The sequence below is a fragment of the Rhamphochromis sp. 'chilingali' genome, assembly GCF_963969265.1.
Source record: "Rhamphochromis sp. 'chilingali' genome assembly, chromosome: 17".
NCBI classification, from domain to species: domain Eukaryota; kingdom Metazoa; phylum Chordata; class Actinopteri; order Cichliformes; family Cichlidae; genus Rhamphochromis; species Rhamphochromis sp. 'chilingali'.
This window is the reverse complement of record NC_137944.1, coordinates 6,933,421-6,956,939: the sequence shown is the minus strand read 5'-3', so window position 1 is coordinate 6,956,939 and position 23,519 is coordinate 6,933,421. Positions and strand designations below refer to the sequence as shown.

Below are 23,519 nucleotides of genomic sequence, written 5' to 3'. Positions count from 1 at the left end.
GCTTCTGGGGGAAATAAATGGTAAAAGATTAATAACATGGACAATAATGAAAATTAATAAATAAAACAGATTAAAACTGACTATTACTGACTGGAAGCTGACTCTGGTGCTACTCCTAAAATGCCTTGGAGAAAAGGTGTGTTTTTAAAAGTGATTTAAAAAATCTCAAGTGTTGGAGTCAGCCTAATATGGAGGGGCAACTTATTCCATAATTTGGGGGCCACAACAGCAAATGCTCGGTCCCCTCGGTGTTTCAGTCTCGACATGGGGACAGCAAGGACGTTTTTAAACGTGAAAAATCAAAAATGAGCAGAGGCTGTGAGAAGTGATACAAGTCTGCTGAACACTTCTGGTCTTTCCTTTTCAGTAAATGTATTCAGAACTCAAGATCAAATTTACATTTTTCAAAGGGACTGGTGGTTCCAGGGCTCGAACCACCAACTACCATTATTAGATGACCTGCTCTGCCGCATGAGGCATTGCTCGTGGGTTTCCAAGCGAGCCAGAATAGTTTAACTTCAAAAACTGTAAAATCAACCTTTGTGTCTCTCTGCAGGCTAATTTTTGGGACATGAGTTTGATCCCCTGACAGGTTTACTGACCTCATGTTGTCTCGTTTTATCTTCTAAATTTTTATTCCTCTTCTCCGAAGCACTTTAGTCTACAGAGAAACAACATCATCCTTCACTATAGCAGTTCACCCTGTCACACACATTCAGAGCACTCCCTTGACTGCCTCCTCATCTCTATTATAGCTGCCATAATTCCATCCAGTTAAGAGAAAAACTGAGGTTTCGGGGTATAAATTGCAGCTTGTACCGCACCTGTTTCTGCACATTTGTCACTCTTGGGCTACAGTCGCTCTCTCATGTCATCTGTGGCCCTCTGAAGTACACTGTAGTCAGTAGTTGGCTATTCTCTTTTTCCTTGCTTATATTGCCAGTGTTTGGCATTCTGAAGTCTAAAAAGAGCAATTTACTGGTAAGTTCTCACAGATCAAAGTATTTAATTTGTGAGCACGTTTTAGTAGATGGCTTGAAGTCCCGACAATCAGGCTTTTAATTTGGGCAGAATTTCTGTTTATCCGTTGAGCTCGTGAACCGTGTTACCCTCGTTCAAATGTGAAGAAATTGCTGTTAAGTGCTGACATTGTAATCTTCATTACATTCGAGCTGCTCACTCCTGAAGACGGTTGGTTCGGGTTGTAAAGGGAAAGCTGAGGCTGTTATCTGCATGTGTGCATGTTGTAAGTTAGACTCCATGAGCTTTCCAATTACAACGTCTGCACCCGAGGGCCCAGTTTGAGGTAATTGCTTTTAAGGATCGCCCGACAACCCGAGGCCTGCTGTAATGACACTGTATCTCTGCTCTATGTGCTCAAATTATTCTATTTGCATTTATTAAAGCTGTTTTTGTGAACCCATAGATAGACAGAGCGCTGTTTTTGTTTTTTCTCTCTGTCTCGGTAAAGGCGAAGCTTTCATATCTGTCCCCTGCTGCAGGGCATGTTGACGCTCGCTGTAGATTAATTAAACGTCTACAATTACAGCAGGAACTTATGCAGGTGTCTGACATTCAGGGTGAGAAGGAAACAAACAGCCTAATTGAATCAAGCTTGTCACTTATAACCGATTTACCTCTGTGACTGATTTCATATCGCAACTCAGCTGGCTGCCTTCTCTTTTTAACTTGCAGTCAGAGCTGTTCCTGTTCCCCGGGGCTTTGTGATTTTGCGTTTTGTCAGGTACAAAGGCTCTTCATCAGCAGCAGCCAGCACAGTTGTTTCAGTGACAAAGCCTCCATCTCTTCCCATAATCCAGAGTTTTTCCTCAGACAAACTGCTGCTGTCGGAGTTCAGCTGTCATATTAGCTGAGGAGGTAAGGTGTGTGTGCTGGTGTGGGTGCGCACACCGTTTCTTCTAGACAGTGTTGTATAGCAGCATTTGTGATGGATTGGTGGATGGTTTAAAATAATAATAATAATTTAAAAATTGTAAATTTGTGCTTTTTCACCTTTGCCTGTGTTTACCTGTTAAAGGGATCCTCTGTATGTCAGCGGCTGAGCAACAAAATTAAATTCAAAAAATAGAATTTCAACTGATAAAGGGTCCACATCATTTTTGTTACTTCAGTGTGCTTGTGCAAAGTAGCTGGGTAACTCAGAGCAGGTAGATGCTCATACAGCGAGAGAGTCCAAAATGTCTGACATGCTAAGTGTCCAACAAATCTTCAACAAATTGGTTTGGGAAGTAATCAGGCATTGTGACCTTCTGGGATAAATATCTTGTATCATTTATGTAACACAGTAAGGGGAATTGTTGAAAAGAATATATCAATGGGCCAATAGGCTCGACTATAGGAGCACAGGGGTGTGTTTAAATGAGACACAGAGACAAGAATGTAACTCAAAAGAACCAGCCAACTTTAGTGAAATAAACCATAAGGTTGACAAGCACAGGTTAAAGACACTTTACAATGGTAGAAAGGAAACTTACAAAAAATGAAAGAAAACTAAAACACATAAACTACTAAGACAATGACTTGGCCAAGTGTTACTTTTGGTTTTCAATGTTGGGTTTCAATGCTCGGGTGCACCCTAGTAACCTGACTCCTTAATTCTTATAGAAACAGATTACACAAATCCAATGTACATTCAAATGAAAATCCACACTCTTTTCACATGTGGAGAGTGTTCTACACAACAGCTTATTATTCAGAGTCCCAAATAAAAAATGTCCAAGGGGTAAAGTTCAAAAAATTCCCAGGGTGTGAAAGAAAATAGTGGTGAGAGAATGTCAGTCAGTGGTCTCATGTATAACCAGCTGTGTGTAAAAGTGTGAGTGATACAGTACTACCACACCGCAAGGTGCAGCAGATCATCAAGTGGAAAAGAAGCGAATCTCAGTCTCTCTAAGTCCAGGAGGGAAGGCTCGCCGTCTATTTCACCGGAGGAATCCACCTCAGGAACAATTCAGCATACAAAAAAGACCTGACCTGTCAACAGACAGGGTCAGAAGAGCAATTCAAATATTAATTATGCTGTTCTAGCTATAATTCACAACTTCGGATTTTGTTGAAATCACATTCAACATCAATTTGCAATTAAAATACTCAAATTTGCAAAAATAAAACATCTCTCTTACACAAACTATGCATTAAACCAAGTAAAGTCAGTGCATATGCGACAATTATTAATCAAACAATTGAGATTAATTCAGTTTCTCAACGATAAAATGTGAAACAGACGTGAACTAACTGAGACATACAACATGTGCTCACCGATCTCAGTGCATCACGGCCAAAGACAATGGTATGGTGTCTCTCGGTTGGAAAATGCAGGGCTCTAAATAACGTAACAGGACATGTTGTTTTTCTCTTTAATAACAGTAATACGACGTGAAGGAAAATAAACATAAGTTGCGCTTCAAGTGTTACCTTACTTCTGGAAGCAGATTGAGATGAACTTTCAGGCAGTTGATGGCAACCAGAGCTAACAAAGGCTAACAGTTTAGCTCCACGCGGTACTTTCTAAAGTTGCCAGAAAACTGCAGCATCGCCTGTTTACTCACTTTGGCTACGTTTAACATGGAAGATAGCTGATAACCAGCAAACTTATGTGCAGCACAGTTAGTTGCAACTTATATCTAATACTTTTCCCAGCCCAAAAACTCCCACAAGAGCATCTGGCTGCATATTGCGACCGCCACACTAACCGGAAACACATAACTTCAGTTAAATCGACTTTGACAGCGAAAACTAAAGTGTATTTTTGTTACTATTGATGCTGCTGATAAATAAATTTGATTCTAAGTGGGTTTTTTTAACAATCTGGGTTTATTAAAAAAAATCACTTTTTACATTTTTAATCCTTCAAACACCTTTTTCTAGTACAATGCACTTGTTTGAAGACAACCTCAAAACTCACCATATCATATATCAGCAGTGCTACTGGAAATTATTGTACAATGGTCCCTCACAATAACGCGGTTCACCTTTTGCAGACTGTTTCGCTGATTTTTTTTTTAATTAATTAATTAATTTATTTTTTACAGTACATTGTGTTGTGCGTTGTGATTGCTGTAGACCATTGTCAATCAACCTACTACAGTGTCTCCTGTACAGCAGCGGTCTCCAACAGGGCCACGGACCAGTACCGGTCCGTTGAGTCGGTTTCCCTGGGTCTTTTCCCGTGTTGTGGTCGTGTCTTATTTTGAAAGAACTATTTACGTGTTACCATAGCGACCAGAGAGCATCAAGAAGCAGAGAGGAGGACATTACTCTCAATGTTGGCGCATTTCAGGAAGACGCTGCTCATAAAGTTACACAACTACACAGCCGAATTCGCGTTTATTATTATATTTACAAAATACCACCGTTTTTGTCTTTGTTTGTATCATTTTATTTTGTTGTATTTATCTGCAACACCTTAAAGGCCGGTCCGTGAAAATATTGTCTGATATTAAACTGGTCCGTGGTGCAAAAAAGGTTGAGGACCACTGCTGTACACTACAGAATGCGTTTAGCTTGTCGAATTTATATAAATCTGCACATGAAAAGTTTTGCACGGTTTCATTTTGTAATACTGGACTTATGTTTCTATAATGGGTTGAACTTTAAGAGTGTTTAAACAAAAGAGAAAAGTTTGAAAATGTTCATGCATGTCTGAGAAACATAAAGCATGTGGTGAGGGATTTTACAGTCTTAAAACATCTATAATAATTGTAAAAAATAAAATTGGCTACTTCGCGTAGCGAACGTAACTCCCGCGATAAACGAGGGACTGCTGTATTATTAACAGTAGAGTCTGGGACATCTAATTGATTAACATCCACATTGATTATCATGCACTATTATTTTTGTTCAAGGAGAGCAAAAACTATAAAACTCTCTCTCAGCTTGTTCGTTGCCAAAATAGGCTACTTTTGTGTATGTTCACAAAATGCTGTAATATGTATATTTATTAAAACATTTATCTACTTTTAGCGACTTGACTCTTTAAATTAGCACCAGTCCTTTTCATCAAAACCAAAATTTTATCTACATTCTTTTTTTTTTACTCTTTAAATGCCAGTTAGGTTATATATAGTACCAGTAACGTTTCAGATAAAAAGGTGATAAAGTCCTAATGGTTTCATAAATCTTCCTATTTATTTATTTATTTATTTTATTTACAATGCACTGAACTGTACAATGTGAAAAGTCAACAGAGAGACTGCAGAAGTGCTGAAAAGAAGTGCATATTTATAACTTTAACTATGAGGTATATTTAATACCTCATAGTTATTAAATATACAAAGTTATAGTTATTAAATATATATAAGGCTGATTAAAAATAAAAAGGGCCATTGCTATTTGCCTTTCAAACATACCTTTGATACATTTTTAATGTATCCATTTATATGCTCCTCGATCTTTGCCCTGACAGTAGGGCTGAAAGTGGGGCACAGAGGGCAGTGAAAGAGTCTTCAGCAACATGTTGTGCATTCCTGCAATTCTGGCTTGGTGGCGGAATTCAAATTTGATATGTGCATCTAAAACTGAGAGAAAAACAGATAAACATCATATACACATTTAAGTTCAGGTTTTAGCAGAAATACCACGTTACAGTTAGCATGTAAGAGATTTGGGGAGAAAATTCTTTACAAAAACATAATTTACAAGACACTTTTATTTGTGACATACATATATATTGACATATAAAAGACAATTTAACAAAGGCTAACTAAAATCTGGGCAATAAAAAAGCAGAACAGAATGGAATAGAGAATATTAGTATTTATAAATGTATAAATCTCTTTGTGACAAACTTTACAATGTTGATGCAGGTGGAATGAGAGACATGAATAAAGCGCAATATGCAGTAAATGGAACAATGTGCATTGATGTCAGATAGTGAAAAGCAGTGAAGTGAATTTGTTCAATAACAAGCAAAAATCAAATATGTCCGAAACTGACCAGTAAATGCTAACCAGAGGTGTCAAAAGTGCACACATTCCTTACTTAAGTTTAGATACCTCGGGGGTCTGACCGTTGTTGTAACGCTAACAAAGTGGCAACGTAATCAGTGTAAGCAAAGTAGATGATTCCTAGAATTATATAATTATTAACGGCAAATTTATACATGGAAGACTCCGTACCAACCTTTACGATCGATTTGCAAGGTTAATGATCCATGCAGGAACGAGACAAAAAAAAAAAAAAGATCCATGCAGGAACGTATTTACGCCTACTATGGAGGTCACGTGTTTCCGGTTAGTGTGGAGGTCACGTGTTTCCGGTTACTGTGGAGGTTCCAATATGGCGCTCCCCAGTGGCTGCAGCCAGACCCTTCTCCAAAAACGTCGGTTTCTCAGGGATCAAAGTTTTGCAGCGCAGCTCTCTTTTTCTCCTGCCAGCACGCGACTACCTCCACACATACAGTAGCAGCGAACTCAGAGCAGGTGGGTGGGACACACAGCGGCAGGATGCTTTCCTATTGGCCAAAGCATACTGGGACTTGTGCATTTCGATTGGTTGAGCAGGCTGTCCATCTCTCCTCATATCTATTACTCCTTAAAGTGGTACCCTAATTTTATGTGGGTTACATTTACAACTAACTAAGTTTCCTAATGCAGGAAGTCTGGACTAACTTTCAGTTTAGAGGGTCCAAGTTTCTAATTCCTAGTGGTGTTCCCCAATAGATAATGCAGAAACTGGTTTAAGCTGGTGGTGAGGAGCTCTAACAGCAAATTCACATATGGGTAAACTTTATCCTTGTACTCTGTGTTACTCTAACCATAAGGAGGCTGGATGTTAAGTCCTTGATTCCATTGTTGGACAGAGACAGGCAGAGGGAAACCCTGGTGTTATGTATGTTATGAGCAAATCATTGGTTGAAGGAGCTACAAGCACTGAATATTTTGTAAGAATTTATTTTAGATGCCTTGAATTCAAGGAGACTTTGAGGCTAAGCCTGACCAGCTTCCCTCAGCTCTGCATCCTATCAGATCAGCAGAAGAGAGGTTTTTAGCATTATGCTAATGGCTCAACATGCTTCTGTGTCTAGTCAGTTACATTGCAGAAATGCTTGATACAATGTAGAAAAAAATACATTAGCTTTATATTGCTATATTTTAAAATACTGATATCAGTATCAGCCCACAGAGAACAAAAGGTGTCACGCTCCAGCGCGCAAGTTATTAATGTGAGGTGTCATTATGATGGAGAACAGCATAAATGGTGTTTAAATTTGATAGTGTTTTTGTCACATTCTGAAAGTATTTGTGTGTTCAGCACAAAGTTCTTTTTTAGAGAGAAATAGACACGTGAACTGTGGTATAAAAAGAAGAAAGGTTTCTGGATATTTCTCAGAGACCATTTGCCCCTCCCCTCCAATCTGCACCAGGGTACCTTTGAGCGAGGCTTCTCACAGCCATGAGGTGGAAGTGCACGTGGCAACAAGTGATATGGCTATAAAAAAAAAGCTGGTTCATTCTGCACTGCTGTAGTCAAAAGAAGATTATTTCCATCTGCAGTAATTTATATTTGGCAGCATATTTCTGTCAGACTTGAAGCACACTGAAGTTAAGTTAGAAACTGTATGAAAACAGTGAGCTGGGGTGGAGGTTTGGTGGAAAATTGCTTGCGGATACAAAAAACCTATAACTTGATATCATTTCTAAAAGTAGAAAAAGATTTTAACATTTAAGATTCTTTATCACGTTTTCTTGATAGTTTTCAAAGATTTTTCTAGGACAGTTTTTATTTTATTTTATATTTTTTTTATTTGTTTTTGTCATTTAACCGGTTGCTAACTGTGGATAAACTATAACATGAAGTAGGGACATCCATTACCATAGCCTGACCATTTTAGTGCATCACTGTCGCGTTTGGCCATGAGCAGTTATCTGGCTCTTCAGATGTTAGCAAACTATTCTGATAGCTACCTGTCACTACATCAGTGCATTTTCTGAGCTGACACTAACACTTGCGCTCTTGGCATATTGACAATTGCTCCTTTTCCTCACCTTATCAGCCACCAATAATAAAACCTTTAATTATCTAAAAGTCTACAAAATGTGTATCTGTAGTGAAAGATAACTAAAGCCCCAGCCACACTGGTCTAGAAACCAGTCAGAGACCCCCTGCAACTAGGGCTGGGCCATATTATACCGTTCACGGTAATACCTGTATAATGTTAGGCAACGATAGGAAAATGAAATATCGTGATAGAATGGGAGTAAAACGCGCGTGCGCAGTGCCTTTGTTTTCATACGCACATGGCCGATTGTTGAGTGAAACAGATGAACCAGAATTGGTTTGTAAAAATGGTGCAACTTCAGTGATGTGGAACTGGTTTGGTGTTTGTCCGTCAGATACACGACAAAGCACATTTTTTTGCAGAACATGCAAGCGGCCGTCTTATTGTCGTATTTGTCGGACTAAGATGCTCTTAAATCTGGGAGTAATCTGGGTCCTAAACTCTGTATGCTTCAGGTCAAACAACACTGCCGCATCACTGAGAGTTAAAAACTCTCTAAATTCTTTCATCTTTAATAAAACGATCAGCATTGCTGCTTTACCAGGTGTAACTATGAAGTTTAACTTCCAGGCATCCATGAAAACAAAATTTATTACATTTAACGGAGTTAGAAGTTAGCAGGAAGCTAGCGGAAGTTAGCTCGCTAGTTTTGCTAGTTACCTAAGCATGATATAGCATGTTCTGACTGAGAGATTTCTGAAAAAATTAAAACATACAGCTCTGCTATCACTTCCAACATAAATGAAGACAGGAAACTAAACAGCAGTGACGTTTGTAGGGTTACTGAAGTTGGGCTAGCTGGTATATAATGATGTGCTACATGATCGCTAGCGACACAGCTATGTTAGCATAACATAAACAGTGAAGCTGGAGGACGAACACTAACATTTTTCCACTTATAAAAGTTAACGTTAAAGTTCCTGATAGTTGGAGACAAATGCAATCGCATGGCAGGATGCTGTAAACGGACCAAACTTCAGTCAGGAGAACAACTGAGATAATCCATCCACAATACAAGGTTAGTCATTAATATACTGCAACAACATGGGAATAGAGCAGCTGCCAGAGAATTCAACATTAATGAATCAATGGTACAGAAGTGGAGGAAGCAAGAAGAATGAGTTTAATAAAGTTTGATTTATCTGACTGCTTTGTTTCGCTTAATGTGCCTTATAATCCCGTGCACCTTATGGTCCGAAAAATGCGTACTGCACACTGCAGTTTAATGTTGCAAAGCACCTCTTTTTAACTTCAGTGGATATTATACATGGTTATGCTCAGGATATGTCAGCCCATTTCTACTGGAAATGCCTTTTGGTTAAACTTTCAGCAAGGAATTTGCATTTGCACTGTTACATTTTTATAAAGCTTTAATGTACATAAAAACCAGCTTCTTGTTTAAGTGAAAATAAATGGAAGGTTGTCTTTTTGCGCTAGTAATGTTGTGGAACTCCACAACATTACTACAAAATACAACTGTATTTTGTCTCGCATCAATTATATCGTCAGTTATATCGTTATCGCAAATTTTCAAATATATATCGTGATAAATATTTTTGGCCATATCGCCCTGCTCTACCTGCAACCACTTGTAGCTAGGAAAAATGTGTATTCTCTGATGGTAACACCAATAGTGAATTGAAAATGAAAATTTTAGTTATGTAGTGGTTACTGAAGTGTGTGAGCAACTGGAGCTTTAGGCCTCGTCTTGGCTCTCTGAATGGATCAATCTATCCCATGGGACATTTTGTCAGTTGACACACAGCCTTCTTGTTAGTCTGACACTGAAACCTCAAGCCTTAATCCCAACGGTGCTTTGGAAGTTGTCACATGCAGTAAAGAAGGATTATGAGTGACACAGGGTTTAAAAGACGGCGGCAGCAGTCCACCTTAACTTGCATGTCTCTTGTAAATAAGCCGAACCTCAGCAAAGCAGAAGGAAAACAGGGTAGTGATCCCTGTGCGCACAGTTCAGCAGTGCGAGAGGGGGCGGAAGACCATGAGGAAAAGGAATGCTTATTCAGGCTTTTCACAGATAGGAAAGTGGGAGGAAGGAGAAATGCACGAGAAGGAAAACCGAAACTGCAAGTAATCTGAGCCAGTTTTGTCCTACAAACTGGTGACGCACACAGTTTTTCTATTTATTATCTTACTACACATTGATCTGAAGTAGAGAGATGGATCTCAGGAAAAGGTTGGTCTGTCAATAGCCACTGTTTATCATAAGCCATACAGTCATGCATAAGCTACATGTCCTCAACACATGTTTGCGGTGTGTGTGTGTGTGTGGGGGGGGGGGGGGGAGTGGATTTTGAAAAACTCCTGAGGCTTCACTCGTGTACTTTAGTCACCACTTAATATCTGCTAACTGTTGGAAATTGGACAGACAGTGATTCATGTAAAAGGGGGTATGGGTCGCAGCTTTGTTCAGCCACCCTGACCTGCTTTTACTTTAGGTTATGATTGCCATTATACCCACAATAAACCTGCTTTGTAGGCAACACTTTTTTAAGCTGTTTGTTTTAAGGGTCTTTGGAAAGAGCAAAGGTGACTTTAACTCCCTGGCCTGGATATTCATGACTGGAATGGCAACGTTTTTTGTAGATGTAGTTCAAATTCACTTGAATTGTATATCAGACAAAAATGGGATAAGTTCCCTCTCTCAAAAGTCCAGCAGCTGGTCTCCTCACTTCCCAGAAGTTTATGGACTGTTGTTAAAGAAGAGGTGATGCTACCCAGTGGTAAACATGGCCCTGTATAAACATGTTGCTCTTATCAAATTCAAAATAAGATAATATTTTTCATAAAATAGTAAAATGTCTCAGCTTAAACATGTTATCTTTTGTATGTTCTGTTTTGAATAAAATATGGGTCTATGAAATTTGCAAGTCACTGCATTGTTCTTATTTACTTTTACCCAGCACCCTAACGTTTCTGGGATTGTGTTTGTACTGTGAGATAGAACTGTCTCACAGTGCAATGATGGCATGAAGCCATAATTGGGACAGACTCATTATTTTCCATCCCAGCGACTGGCATTTCACTGAACGCTGTGACTCTGCATCATTGCATTTTCACAAAACTTGATTCACATTCACATTCTGCCTGGTGACTCCGCATTTGCTTTGCTGTCACTCTGCAAGCGCACAAAATAGGAAGCTCTGTTTGTTTGGTTTTTTGACACTGTGCTAATGTCGTCTTACTGCAAACGTCACAAATTTGAATCTAAAGCTTTTTCCTATTTTCACAGCTTAGCGAAAACACAAAGAGTGTCCTGGTGTAATCACCACTGATTGAAGACCATGATTATGGTCTCTACTTAGGGCTCAATATTGATAATTAGACGAGCTGTTAGTCAGTAGGCAACTGCCAACAATAGAGGTGTAAAAAGTACCTCATCAGGAGCCAGATTCCAACACTGGGGTAGTTAGTCTGTTAAGGAAAAAAAATGCTTTGAGATGAGAAAGTCCTTAGCAACCTCCACCCACAGCATGGACTGAAGTTGTTGGGGGTTTGTGGAATATCAAAAATAGTCCTGATTTTTAAGCTGTAATGTAGATTTATTATAAAAGTCTTCATATAAATATTCAAAATAAATAAATTCCACTCTTAGATTTTGTCTGAACACGAAGTTCCCAGTATACTTTGTTTTTAATTAGGCTCAATAATGTAAACCTTACTTAGGCTGCTGTGTTATAGACATTAAAAGCCCTTTCTTACTTCAGGTCTTAGATAAGTAGTTTAAATTCTGTTTCATGTCCAATCAAACGACATCCATCCGAGGTTTATTTCTCAGCAGGTGTTCTGTTTCCAAGTGGAGCTGATCTCGGTGTTAAAGCCATAAATCAGCGTCATAATTGCCTCAGACTCTCTGTATGAGCTCCGACATCTTTTCTGTACCAGACACACTTATTCTTGTTGTGACTGGACCCTTGGCACCTCCCATGTATAAAGATTAAATATTAACTTTGCTCTTTTCCAAGTGACTGGACTAAGCATTCGCATGTTCAGTCTGCTGACTCAGTCCCTGAAGAAAGAGGAAACAAAGGAATGATGTGAAGCGTGCCCTTTTCCCCGATATCCATTGATTATTCGGTATCACACTGATGGGATTAGAGGTTTATGTACCACCCGAAGCACATCTGCAAAGTTCTGCGTTGAGTAGACTCATTCCATTTTTCACTCAACTATATTGAATATCCCTGTAACCTCGCAGTCATGTGTCACCTGTCACTGTTCGCTAACTCGAACAGTCTTTAATTTTTATTTTTGGAGGGGGAGGGGATGATACAACATAAGAGATATAGCAGGGTCAACAGTGATGTTAGCACAGCTCTGGTAGAGTATAGAGACGGAAAGCCCCAAAGCAAAGACACAGCTCAAATATTTTATGAGTGGGGACATTGCAAGCTTAAAAATGAATTAAGCAATGTTGGAACCAGTCCAAAGTGTTGGTGTTTTAAGACTTTTCTGCCCTATCTCAAAGATTTTGGGGTATGTAATGGATGTTTTTTGTTGCAGTATTGAACCAGAGTCTTCTCCCTTCATCAGTATTGATGTTTCACTAATCCCCTAGTGTGTTTTTAGGTAAAAACTAACGTATCCTGGTCCAAATCCATCTGAAACTCCTGAGAAATGATCCCTGCTGCCTCGTCAAAGCTAATGCTACAAGTAAGCGCTCAGAAATGAAATAAAAAAAAAAACAGAAGTCATATGATAAGATGCCGGGGGGCTTTAATGTGATTCTGCAGCCTGTGGCTTAGCCAGAGATGGGGGTGGTTTGATGTAGACATTGGTGACAGGGGAAGATATAAATGATACTGACAGGGAATCACACAGTTGACATGCTGCGTCACACCTTTGTCACAGCCTTGGCTTGGAGATGCCTATCGTCTGGTGAACTGTTTTAAAGGAGAAAAAGGTCTTAGAGGAAAAGTAGAGAAAAACTAAAAACTATAGGAAGGCTGTACCAGTTATATCTTTAAATGATTAACACTACCCATGTTAACAGCAGTTCATCTAGGGGTTTGTTTTGCAAATTTGAAGATGCCGCTATCCACAAGATGTGCCGTACATTCATTTTGGTATTGCAGTTTTCCTGCCACAAGCTTTTCTGTTTTGGGATCTGCAAGACGTGCAGATTTTGTCAAAATGGTTGGCCGGTAAAATAATTATATTGTAATTTGTTTGAGTCACCACAAAATACAGAGTGTAGAATTTGAAAAAGCACAGCAGGGCAGGTTTTTGCTAGTGTAATGGTTTCAAATGGATCAAATGGATTTTAACTACACAAGCAGTATTTAATTGTTAATGTTATTGTTAATCTGTGGTTCTCTTCCACGGCTTTGGTCCTGTCTGGTTCCCCTCACCTTGAGGCAACTACTGTTGTACTTTGTTATGAATTGAGTGTCTTCGTCTTGACTTTTCTCCTGACCTTACTGAACAGAACAGTGCAGAAAGTGAGCTTTGTTGAAAAGTGGGGCTTAAAAGCATGTGGCTTCAAAAAGGGACTTGTGTGACTGTTTGTTGTTTAACTGTCATTGTGTCTGTTGTTTGGTTTGAACGCTGCTGAAAGCCCCTATTGTGTTTGAAGCATAGCTAAGCAAAACTGACAAGCTTCCCTCATACACTGAGAAGATAAAGTCAGCAGAAAAACAGTCATTTTAAATAGACTGCTTATCATTTATCTGCATATGGAGCTTCTGAATACATGCATGTATCTGTGTAAGCATCTGTGCTTGACATATCTGCTGTAAATGATATGGATTATGGTTAAAAATAAATTCTAGCTGGCTAAATACATTGGGAGTAGTTGACATTGTGCCAAAACGGCCGTTATGGATAGAAAAAGTGTTGGATGAAGTGTGAAAGGAAATCTGATTTTGATTTCCATCCTCTGTTTTGAAAAAGTTATCTTGGAATTAGCTTAACAAACTGTAGAAAGTAAGAAATCAACCCCCCAAGAAATCAACAAGATTTGGTCTGAGCCCCTCAAAGTTTAGTTCATTATTCAGTTCATTACCTCCCTCTTATGTCTTCTGTGCTCTGTTTCCTCCTCTTCCCCACTGCATTTGCTCCATTTGCCTTTCTGCTCCATCTTTCCCCTCCAACCAACCCTTCCTTCCTCCTTGCTGTTAGCAGAGCTGTCAGAAGTGTTTGAAGTGATTTCTCACTGCGTCTCCTCAACAGTCCTAGATCAGGATGCCTTGGGTGGTGTTCGGCGCCCCGGCTTTAAATAAGAGCTTACTTTTCTATCAGCGGGATGGTTACCGTGCCCTTTCTGTGAAGTCATTCCCAGTGCAGCTCCTTTGAATGCTCCCCTGGGCACCATTCGTGCTGCCTGGATTGAAGAACGCAGTTTTATAAAAATGTATGTCAACTTGGGGCAGATGCATTTCTCCTAACTTTTATTTGTTATTTTGTATCACTGGTGGCTCTAATGATGTGTTTAGGCTTTGTAGCTGCAGGCTATTTGTTCGCTAGCAGGCGCTCTGTAGTATGTCCTCATGCAATTATACTCCCATAGTACACACACATAATAAAACCTCAGAGTAATGACCGGAACATCTGTGTCTCTAATAACAAGCATGTTATCGCCTTTTGCACCCTCATAACTGACGTTTCTGGTATTTTTTTGAGGAACACAATATCATTTTAATTTCCAAAACCACCTGGAAGGCATGAATGTGAGAATTCCAAACAGTTGCATAGTTCTCAGAAACACATTGTATAACCACATGCTTTTTTACATTGGTTTTTACTGGGATATATCTTTAATCCTCTTATATAATATAATATAATAAATCTTTAGCAATGCCTTTTATCATTTGGGTAATACCAGCCCAACTGGCTTCTCTTCATTGGCTTCAGAATTGCATTTGACTTTATTTACTCTCTCCTGGGGAATAAGCTTCTGTTGGGGTTCAGGACTCGGACATCCTCTAAGACTAGGCTTCAAATTGTCCTTTTTGGTAAAACTTAGTTACAGCTGGATCAGGTGCTAGTGGACGTGGTGTTTTGCTCTGGTTTCCATGGTTTCCTTGTGTTCTGTTTTTTTTATTGGCTCTTTCTTCTTGTTCCACCAGCCAGTCACAACTGATGACTGTTCCTGCCTGAGTCTGGTGCTTTGGCTTTAAAGGGAGTTCATTGTCCCAAATTGCCAAATGCTCCAGTGTTGTTGGGTTTCTACCTTAACATCTAAAGTAGCGGTCCCCAACCTTTTGCGCCATGGACCGACACTATTTTCACAGACTGGCCTTTAAGGTGCGAATAAATACAACTAAAATCAAACCAGTACCGGTACCAAAAAAAGAAGATTTATTCATAACACAAGGGAAAAGACCCAGGGAAACTGAGTTAACAATAAAAACGATCAAAAATACCGCTGAAAACCATACACCCAAGCCTCAACGACTCACGGACCGGTACCGGTCCATGGGTTGGGGACCGCTGATCTAAAGCACCCTGACTGTTGTTGTGAGCTGGTGCTAGATACACAAAATTGAGTTCTTTTTCATAACTAGCAGGAACTGTGCCTGCGGATTACCACCTGGAAGGTCAGCCCCATTCTACTTCTTGTGCTATCAACAGCAGTTTGATTTCAAGCACACTCTCTGGGCTTAGGGCCCAATTCATTTAGCTGTTGATAATTTGCAGCTATTTGACAAGCCAGCATTTGTGTACAGTGGTAAATCCTCTCATGCTGAAAAAGAAGTCAAAAGTGCCTCGCTAACACTTTAAAGTACATTGTTAGCAACTTCCTCCTGAAGTTTTTATGGCAGATTGGCCTTCACAGCTACAGCGTCAAATTTACTAGCCAATAAGAGATCCAGTAATGAGGAAATTTAAATGAAAGAAGTGCATTAAGAGATCCTATTATCTCAACACTTGCACTGTATCAGTTATACAACTGAAAATAATGAGGAAGCTTTATATTACCGAGCAGTCTTATCTTTTTATTTTGTCTAGGGAGCAGGCTGCCTTTTTCACTTTCATCTGTCCCCATTTGGTTTGTTTCCTCCCCTTTAGTATCTGACTCAGCTCTAGGGTTTCCTGTGGAGCCATTTAAAACGATGGAACTGTATTCATTTAAGAGAGAGTGAAATATTGGACTTTACTGAGAGTCTGAGGAGCACATTCACCAAAACCCCTCAGGGCTTTGCATACGTGAGTTAGTAATGATAGCTTTATAGTACTCCATGTAACGAATGTGTCTAAACTCTGTGAGTGTTACATGAAGCAAGCTGGATTAGATCATAAATCCATCATATTTTTGAGCTTCTGTATAGTTTTATCATTCAAAAAGACTGATAGGGTACTGTCATCACCCCCTGGCAGCATAGATACCCAAGTTTGTGAATACAGTAACTTTCCAGCAAGGTGATGCAAGATTGTCACATTCATGGCACACATGTATCTGCTATTAAAAATCTCACACAAGTTTAAATCCCAGTGACTTTGACTCCAAGATCAGAGATCAAGTGTTTTAAAAGTCTTGTGAATGCAATAACTAAACAAAATTGTCAGGTAGGATTTTCAAATTCATACCATAGGTATATCTACTAGGAGACCGAGGCGTAGCACTGGCAGCTGCAAGTAATTTAGACATTTCTTATTAAAAATAATATGATATGCAGATTGTGAACACTTCCAGCTTTAATCCCTCGTGTTTTTGTTTTTTTTGTTGTTGTTTGGGGGTTGGGGTTTTTCAGTTTGGTCATCTTGTATAGCCATCAAAACAAAAATAAAAAGAGTCTGTTTTGTTTTGTTCACAACCCTATACTTTATTTATAAATCAATTTCTACTCCCGCTTGAAGGCTAATAATAAATATTTATGTCCATGTTGCTCAGTATCCATATATACAAACCCCCAGTTGTGCACAAAGTCCACAGCATGCATGTCTCTTGGTGAATGTGCTGACTGAATAAAAGTGAAACCCAGTGAACCTAGAGGTTGGGGCCTTAAACCTGCATTCTGTATGATGGCCAATAGGGGGCAAATTTTGTATTTGCAAAAAGAAGTTTCATTGTAAAGAGTCTACAGGTGAATGACCTTTGGCTCCTCTGCTCTATGAACTCTTTGCTGATGACTCTGCAGTCTCATTTGCTCATTTCATCTGTTCAGTTTCTTCTATTTCATCTTCAGATTCTCTCCTGGCTCAACATACCTGTTTTCAAACAATAAGATGGTCATGGTCTAAGTGCTTAAGGCTTTAAAATCGAGATCAGCCATTGTTATGGTGTCTTGACTTTTTATATACAGTCTGTTGGGTAGAAGACTACCTACTGCTTCTGAACTTTTTCATTTTTTGCTGTCCTCTCCTACAAAACTTTAATCAGACCAGTGAACCCAATAAAAATGAACTCTATGTTGCCGTTTTTTGACTGCTCCGCTGACACTAGCACCCCTCACCACAGGTGTCGTTTAGTAGCGCTTCCCATGCTTTGAATGATCTGACTGTGGGGGAGAAACTTGCTGGGACGTCCACTCCTGGGAAAACTGGCAAATGTCTTGAACGTTTTATATGCGTGAATAATCTTTAACTGTGGATTTGTTTGGAAATGGTCATATAACCTATGCATAGCAGGCAGCAGCTTCTTTGAGGTTGTTGCTGATATCTAATAAGGACTAGCTTATTTCTATTACATCCTGATCCAGAGCAGAGAGAGGGTGTACATGCACCAGGACTGTACACCCTCAGCTATGACCGTTTAATATCTAAATGAAAGAAAGAAGCTGTAGATGGCTTATTCTGCAGCCTGTTACTAACTAGTAAATAAACTAGTGAACGGCAGCTTCTCCCTTTGTAGCCATGTCATTTAACAGAAGGTGAAAAAGATTTTTTAAAATGGATAGCTGCTGAAGCCTGCTTGGGAGGTGACTTGAATGAGTTTCGTGGGAGTAAGTAGCGTGTGTGTCTGTGGGTGGTTGGATTAATAGCTGAGGATTTAGATTGGATGTAATGATGCAGAGCAGAAAGCAATGGGGGAAGCCATTCCCCTCCCGCCCCCTGCTGTCCCCATTGTTAATATTTGGAAAGAATCACCATTCTTCGGTGTGGATGTGGGTATGGAAATATTCATGTGATACACACATCCTGATAAACGGGCCCATATAGCGTGATGGGCGTGCTCAGGCAGCGTGATACAGTACATTGATGGATTGGCTTTTCTTCTCCGTTGTCTCCAGATAAATAATAATTAGTTCCTCATATCCACTCTTGCCCTCACAGCTCAGCCTCACATTACCCTCTCACCGCTGAGGTTCCAACTTCTGGCTCTGGAGATTAAACTTCTTGTTAGTTCAGGGGTTCTGAGCTCGTTTGTTGTAACACAAGCGCAGCCCTTTTGCTCACAGACACCGTCTGCAGGGGTCCGCTGTAAACCGTCATGTCACGAAACCTCTCCACAGATGTAAGCCGACATCTGACCTTTAATGAACACAAAGGCAGATCCCCACTGCCGTGGGAGGCTAGCGAGGCTGTCTGACACAGTGCGGTCTAATGAGATGGGTCCTCTTGTCAGAGCCGGTGTCAGACCTTCTCAATGACCATACAAAACACCTACACACCTCATTAGCATCATGCTAATAAGCCATTCTACTGAGGATGCCATGGAGAAACTGGAGTGGAGTGAAAAGAGGGATGGCATGTTCACAGTAATATCAAAGAATTCTTCAGCTATGTGTGCTTTCCTCCAGCTTCAACAATACCTACACAGATGCTTCAAATATACCATCAGTATAGAACATTTAAGGTGGATTCACTGTATGTTTTAGTTTCTATTGAGAAGGCTGTGCATAAGATATATGAATTTAACAACTGTCTAGTGATGGGTGTGAGATTTGTAGACTAAAAACAGATTATCGGGCTAAATGAGGACTGGTATCACGAGCAAATCATAGCATTTGTCATGGGGTGGACTACCTATAGTAGCAAATGTGACATTTATTAATTGATACATTAATCTGCACATACTCATTAGGCTCATTTTGGTATGAAGATATGCAGATTAATGTAAGCTAGGGTGATGGTTATTCATGATGTCCAAGAAATTAGTCCATAATCTGCTGTAGAGGGGAATAGGTGCGATATGGGGACTGAGAAGGTCCTAGCAGTTTAATAGATGGGAGAATGTCATTCTTTCATGTTTTGAACATGTTGAAAGAGATTAAATCTGTTTATCCAGCTGTCATTTTCATCTTGGAAGAGATTACTATATTCAAAATAGGACTGAAACTAAAGATTATTTGGATAGTTGGCTAAGAATTTAAAAGCAGGCACTTTTTCCGTTCATGATGTTTCAAAGTTGTTGTTTTTTTTAATTAAATGCTCTTTTTTTGCTAAGTGACATCGCTTTCATGTGTTTTTGCAAAGTATGAAGCCACAGCTAACTAGCCTAGCACAAAGGCAGGAAATAGGTAAAATGCTAGCATTGTTCTGACAAACTTAACAAAATTAAGCACCTTTAAATCTTATTGAATGTTTTAATAGTGCGAACTGAAAATATTCCTCAGGATCTCATAAATATCAGGCTTTATAAGTTCTCATAAATAATCCTGTGTCATTTCTTTAGGGGCCAGAAACGTAAGCACGAGGAAGATAAGGAGGAAGACAATGTCGACAGCAACAACACAGAAGACAAGAAAGAAGAGGAGAAATTTGTCGATGAATCTTCCAAAGACTCTAACGAGGAAGAAGAAGGCAGTAACTCGGAGGAAGATGAGATGGCCGCCGCCTTGGAGGCAGAGCTAAATGACTTTATGTGATGATGAAATTAAGGGGCTCAAAGACAATAAAAATAAAACCCCACTCTCCCATAAAAATGGTACCTAAACAATTATTTTTCTGCTTGGGATCTGTGTGTAATTAGGATGTATGAGTGTTGTAATAGAAAATAAAGAAGACAAAAAAAGATTATCCTGTACAGAAAGGATGTGTTGTACAAAAATCAAGACAAAAATAAAGACTTAGATTTTTGTAGCATTGATGTGTAACCTTTTTGGCAAAAATAACAAAATGCAACAAAAAAAACCCTTTGATGTTAACATTTTATTGTAACATAAAAAATCTGTAGGACACGTGAAATTTGATACATTTTGTTTTTCTATTTCGATTTTTATATTGTTGAGAAACAAATGAGTGAAATCATAACATGTAAATTTTGCTGATTGTACATGCCAAAGAGTTTGAGATAGTTTTACTAAGGCCTGCAGCTAAATATTTTACTCTTGACTTCCACTTTTATTTTTATTTTTGGCCTCTTTGACAGTTTCTTTGTGTTATGAATGCAACCAGCAGATCTAGACATATGAATGTGTTTCCACAGCTTGTTTCTTCCTCTTCGTTGTGTTTGTACATTTGGTACATTTGCGACAATGAGATCAACTATTGAGTCTTTTGTGCTCTATAACCATGAAGTGATCCCAACTTTGTTTTTAATATGGCTCACATTTCCTTCATCTGCTACCTTAATTGTTGATCCTTTTGTTAGAATGGATACCTTCCTTTTACTTATCTCCCACTGGAGCCAATCACCAATTGACAAAAGAAACAAAATCTGAATTCCCTTATCTAGTTTGGGTTTTTAATCTGATTTCATTTGTAGCTCAGCATTCTGTGATTTGATGGACTAGTCTGATATTTTGGGAAATATTTCTTGTCGAGAGGTGACCACCTGTAGCTGGCTAAGTGGGGATGGCTAAGTGACAAATAATTTGATAATAAAATATTTGTTTTATTCTCCTTTTTATGCAAAAATGCAAAACCTTTGCCAGTTTTTGCTTTCCCAGTGTGAAGATTTTACTCTTTCTTTCTCATGTATGATGGTAAATATTTGGTCAACTGTAGTAAGGCAAAAGGAAAAAAAAAATACCTCAGTCTTTTGACAGCCATTTTTCTGTGTTGATATTATGTTGAAAAAACTGCTGATCGATTAGTCATGAAAATAATTGTCAGGTTATCAGTAATGAAAATAAAGGTCACTTATTAAGAAATGAAGATGTTGTGTTTCATTAAAACAATAGATTTTATCTGTTTTTTCGGGGGTTGGGGGAACACTAAGCTGTCTGGGATACATGACATCTTTAACTCTTAAGATATTTCCCAAAATGTGAGCTATTCATTTAACTGTAAGTGGTATAAAAAGCAAAGTTAGTTACTATTGTAGTTTCTTTCCAGACGCTAGTACACATTCTTGTAGTACTGTTGCAGGATTAGCATACACAATAACCACATTAGCCGACTGTAGTAGTCAAGCTAGCTGCTGTATTTGGCTAACATTTTCAACTCCTCTTAGATTCAAAAGAGAACATTAAAATAGTTCATCCTACAAAGAAGAAGACTCTACAAGATATAACTAACATTAAAGAAAAATGCTACAATTAGCTAGGTTGCTAGCTACCATTGGCATTCTCTAGATGTGTCCTTGATCCAACACAGCTGATTCAAATGGCTAAATTACCTCCTCAACAGGTCTTGAAGTTCTCTGGAGGCCTGGTAATGAACTAATCGGGTGATTCAGGTGTGTTGACCCAGGGTGATATCTAAAACCTGCAGGATACCGGCCCTCAAGGCCTGGAGTTGTCCACCACTGACAATGCATCATACGTTTTTTGACAGTCCCTTGCTTTCTACTGTCTTAGATGGCACCCCATGATAGAGTGTGAAGAGTTTCACACAATTGTATTTTTTATTTTTAATTTTGCCATCCGAGTAATTAGTGCACTATTGTAGCGATATTCGCATGAACCCATTCAAAAAAGTCAAATAGCCCAGGCTTGAGAGACAGCCCTTTAAAAAAACAACAACAACATATAAATACCATACTTTTAGACAAACAAGCAAATTGAGAATTTACCACAAAATCTATGGATACATCGACTCAGCGGTGAAAACATTTTAATCTTTCATTACTGGGGGTATTAGTTATCTAATGGGAATCAGCATTAGCTTGTTGCTGCCCATTAAACATTGCTCTGCTGTTATATACCACCCACACTGACTGGTGTTAAATGGTGTTTTTATGAATTTGCAGGACATTCCTGTGTGCTGTGGTCACATTTGTGATTTTTTTTTTTAAACTAATGAGGCTGTGTTATCACTTACATGGTATTGGGGGTGACAATTCTGACAAACAAAAAAACAAACAAAAAACAATAGCGTGACATAAGGACCTTGGAGAAAGCCATGCCTTTGGCAAGATTCTTGTGTAATAGAAAAATGATTGTTGCTTCAGCCTAATTTTTCAAGAGATATTTATGATCAACTGTCCCTACTCGCTCGTGGCAGCGTGGAGAGAAAGCAGCACAAAACAGCATCTCATTCTTTGTTTTTGGTGGTATCTGCCTGTAGTTCAGGCACATCGGTGACGATACACATTCCAGTTTTTTCTTTTTGAACAGACTGTGACTAATGGAGCATGTGCTGCACGAGGGTTGCTTACGCTCACCCCTGGTGTTTGGCATCTGTTTAGTGTCAAACCTATAGCACTGAGTCTGTTTTCTTTTTCTTTTGACTTGCAGAACTCAGCAGTGACATATTTTGCATTTCAGCTAATTCAATAAAATTACTGTCCTAAGGCAGGACGGCTGGTGTCTGTTTGAGTCTCTGTTTAGTAAAAGTTTTACATTTTACTTTGTTTCACCTTTTATGCCCCAAAACTGTGACAGTGATTGACAGCCATACTTGGTGTGGATTTGATGTTGACTTTCAACAGAAAGAACAGTTGACATGTAAAGTCTTTATTTCCAACTTAACCTAGAGAGAAAAGATACTTTCTTTTAATAAAGCTGTTTCTAAAGAACACAGTAGTTTTGTGTTGGTTTTTGTTCTGGGATGATATATTTTTACATTTTGAACTTAACCACCTTTAACATCGTAATCATACTCGGGATGAAGTCTGTTGGCCCTTTGCCGTCTGCTCCTAGTTGGGTTTTAAACATTGGAATTATATTGTGTATGACAGCAATAGACTCCCACCAGGAGATGCCACTCGGTTAATGGTCTGTTGGTTAAAAATAACCAACAGAATTAGCCTTCATTCCATCTTGCTGCTTGGGTTTATGCAACCTGAAAAGAACCTCTGCTTCTGTTTTCTTTCCTACTACAAAGACGCAAACAGCCTCATTACTGGAGTCTACAAACAGCGCAAGTCATCAGTTTGCAATTCTAGATGCAGGAGGGAAACAAAGACCGAAATAATCATCTATGGATGGCAAATACATAACATTTCCTTCTGTGCTGTGTTTGTCAGGGCACGGTGATGTCTGGGGCTTTATGGCCAGAAAAAGAAACACACCTGTGATATTACTCTATCATCTTGTCATTCAGTCAGAGTAATGGGTGTTCAGGTGTGATGTTGATTGCACAGGACACAGCAGGATAAATCACGGTCATAAAGTCTATTAAAAGCGCAACTCTGCCAGATCTGTTATGGTGCTTGGTGTGTTTCTTTCCTGGAACGGCTGATCGTCGGCTGCTTTAAAAGCCAAAGCAAACA

General features: G+C 39.1%; 1 protein-coding gene across 2 annotated transcripts in view; it reads left to right on the top strand.

Moving 5' to 3' along the window:
* ctdp1 (CTD (carboxy-terminal domain, RNA polymerase II, polypeptide A) phosphatase, subunit 1) overlaps window positions 1–21,037 on the top strand; it is a 93,854-nt gene extending 72,817 nt beyond the window's left edge. For both annotated transcript variants that reach the window (XM_080862594.1, XM_080862595.1), the window contains exon 13: window positions 19,596–21,037. In XM_080862594.1, coding sequence (XP_080718720.1) covers window positions 19,596–19,788 — 193 coding nt within the window. In that variant the 3' untranslated portion in view covers window positions 19,789–21,037. The remainder of the gene's footprint in view (window positions 1–19,595) is intronic.
* Window positions 21,038–23,519: the final 2,482 nt, after the last annotated feature.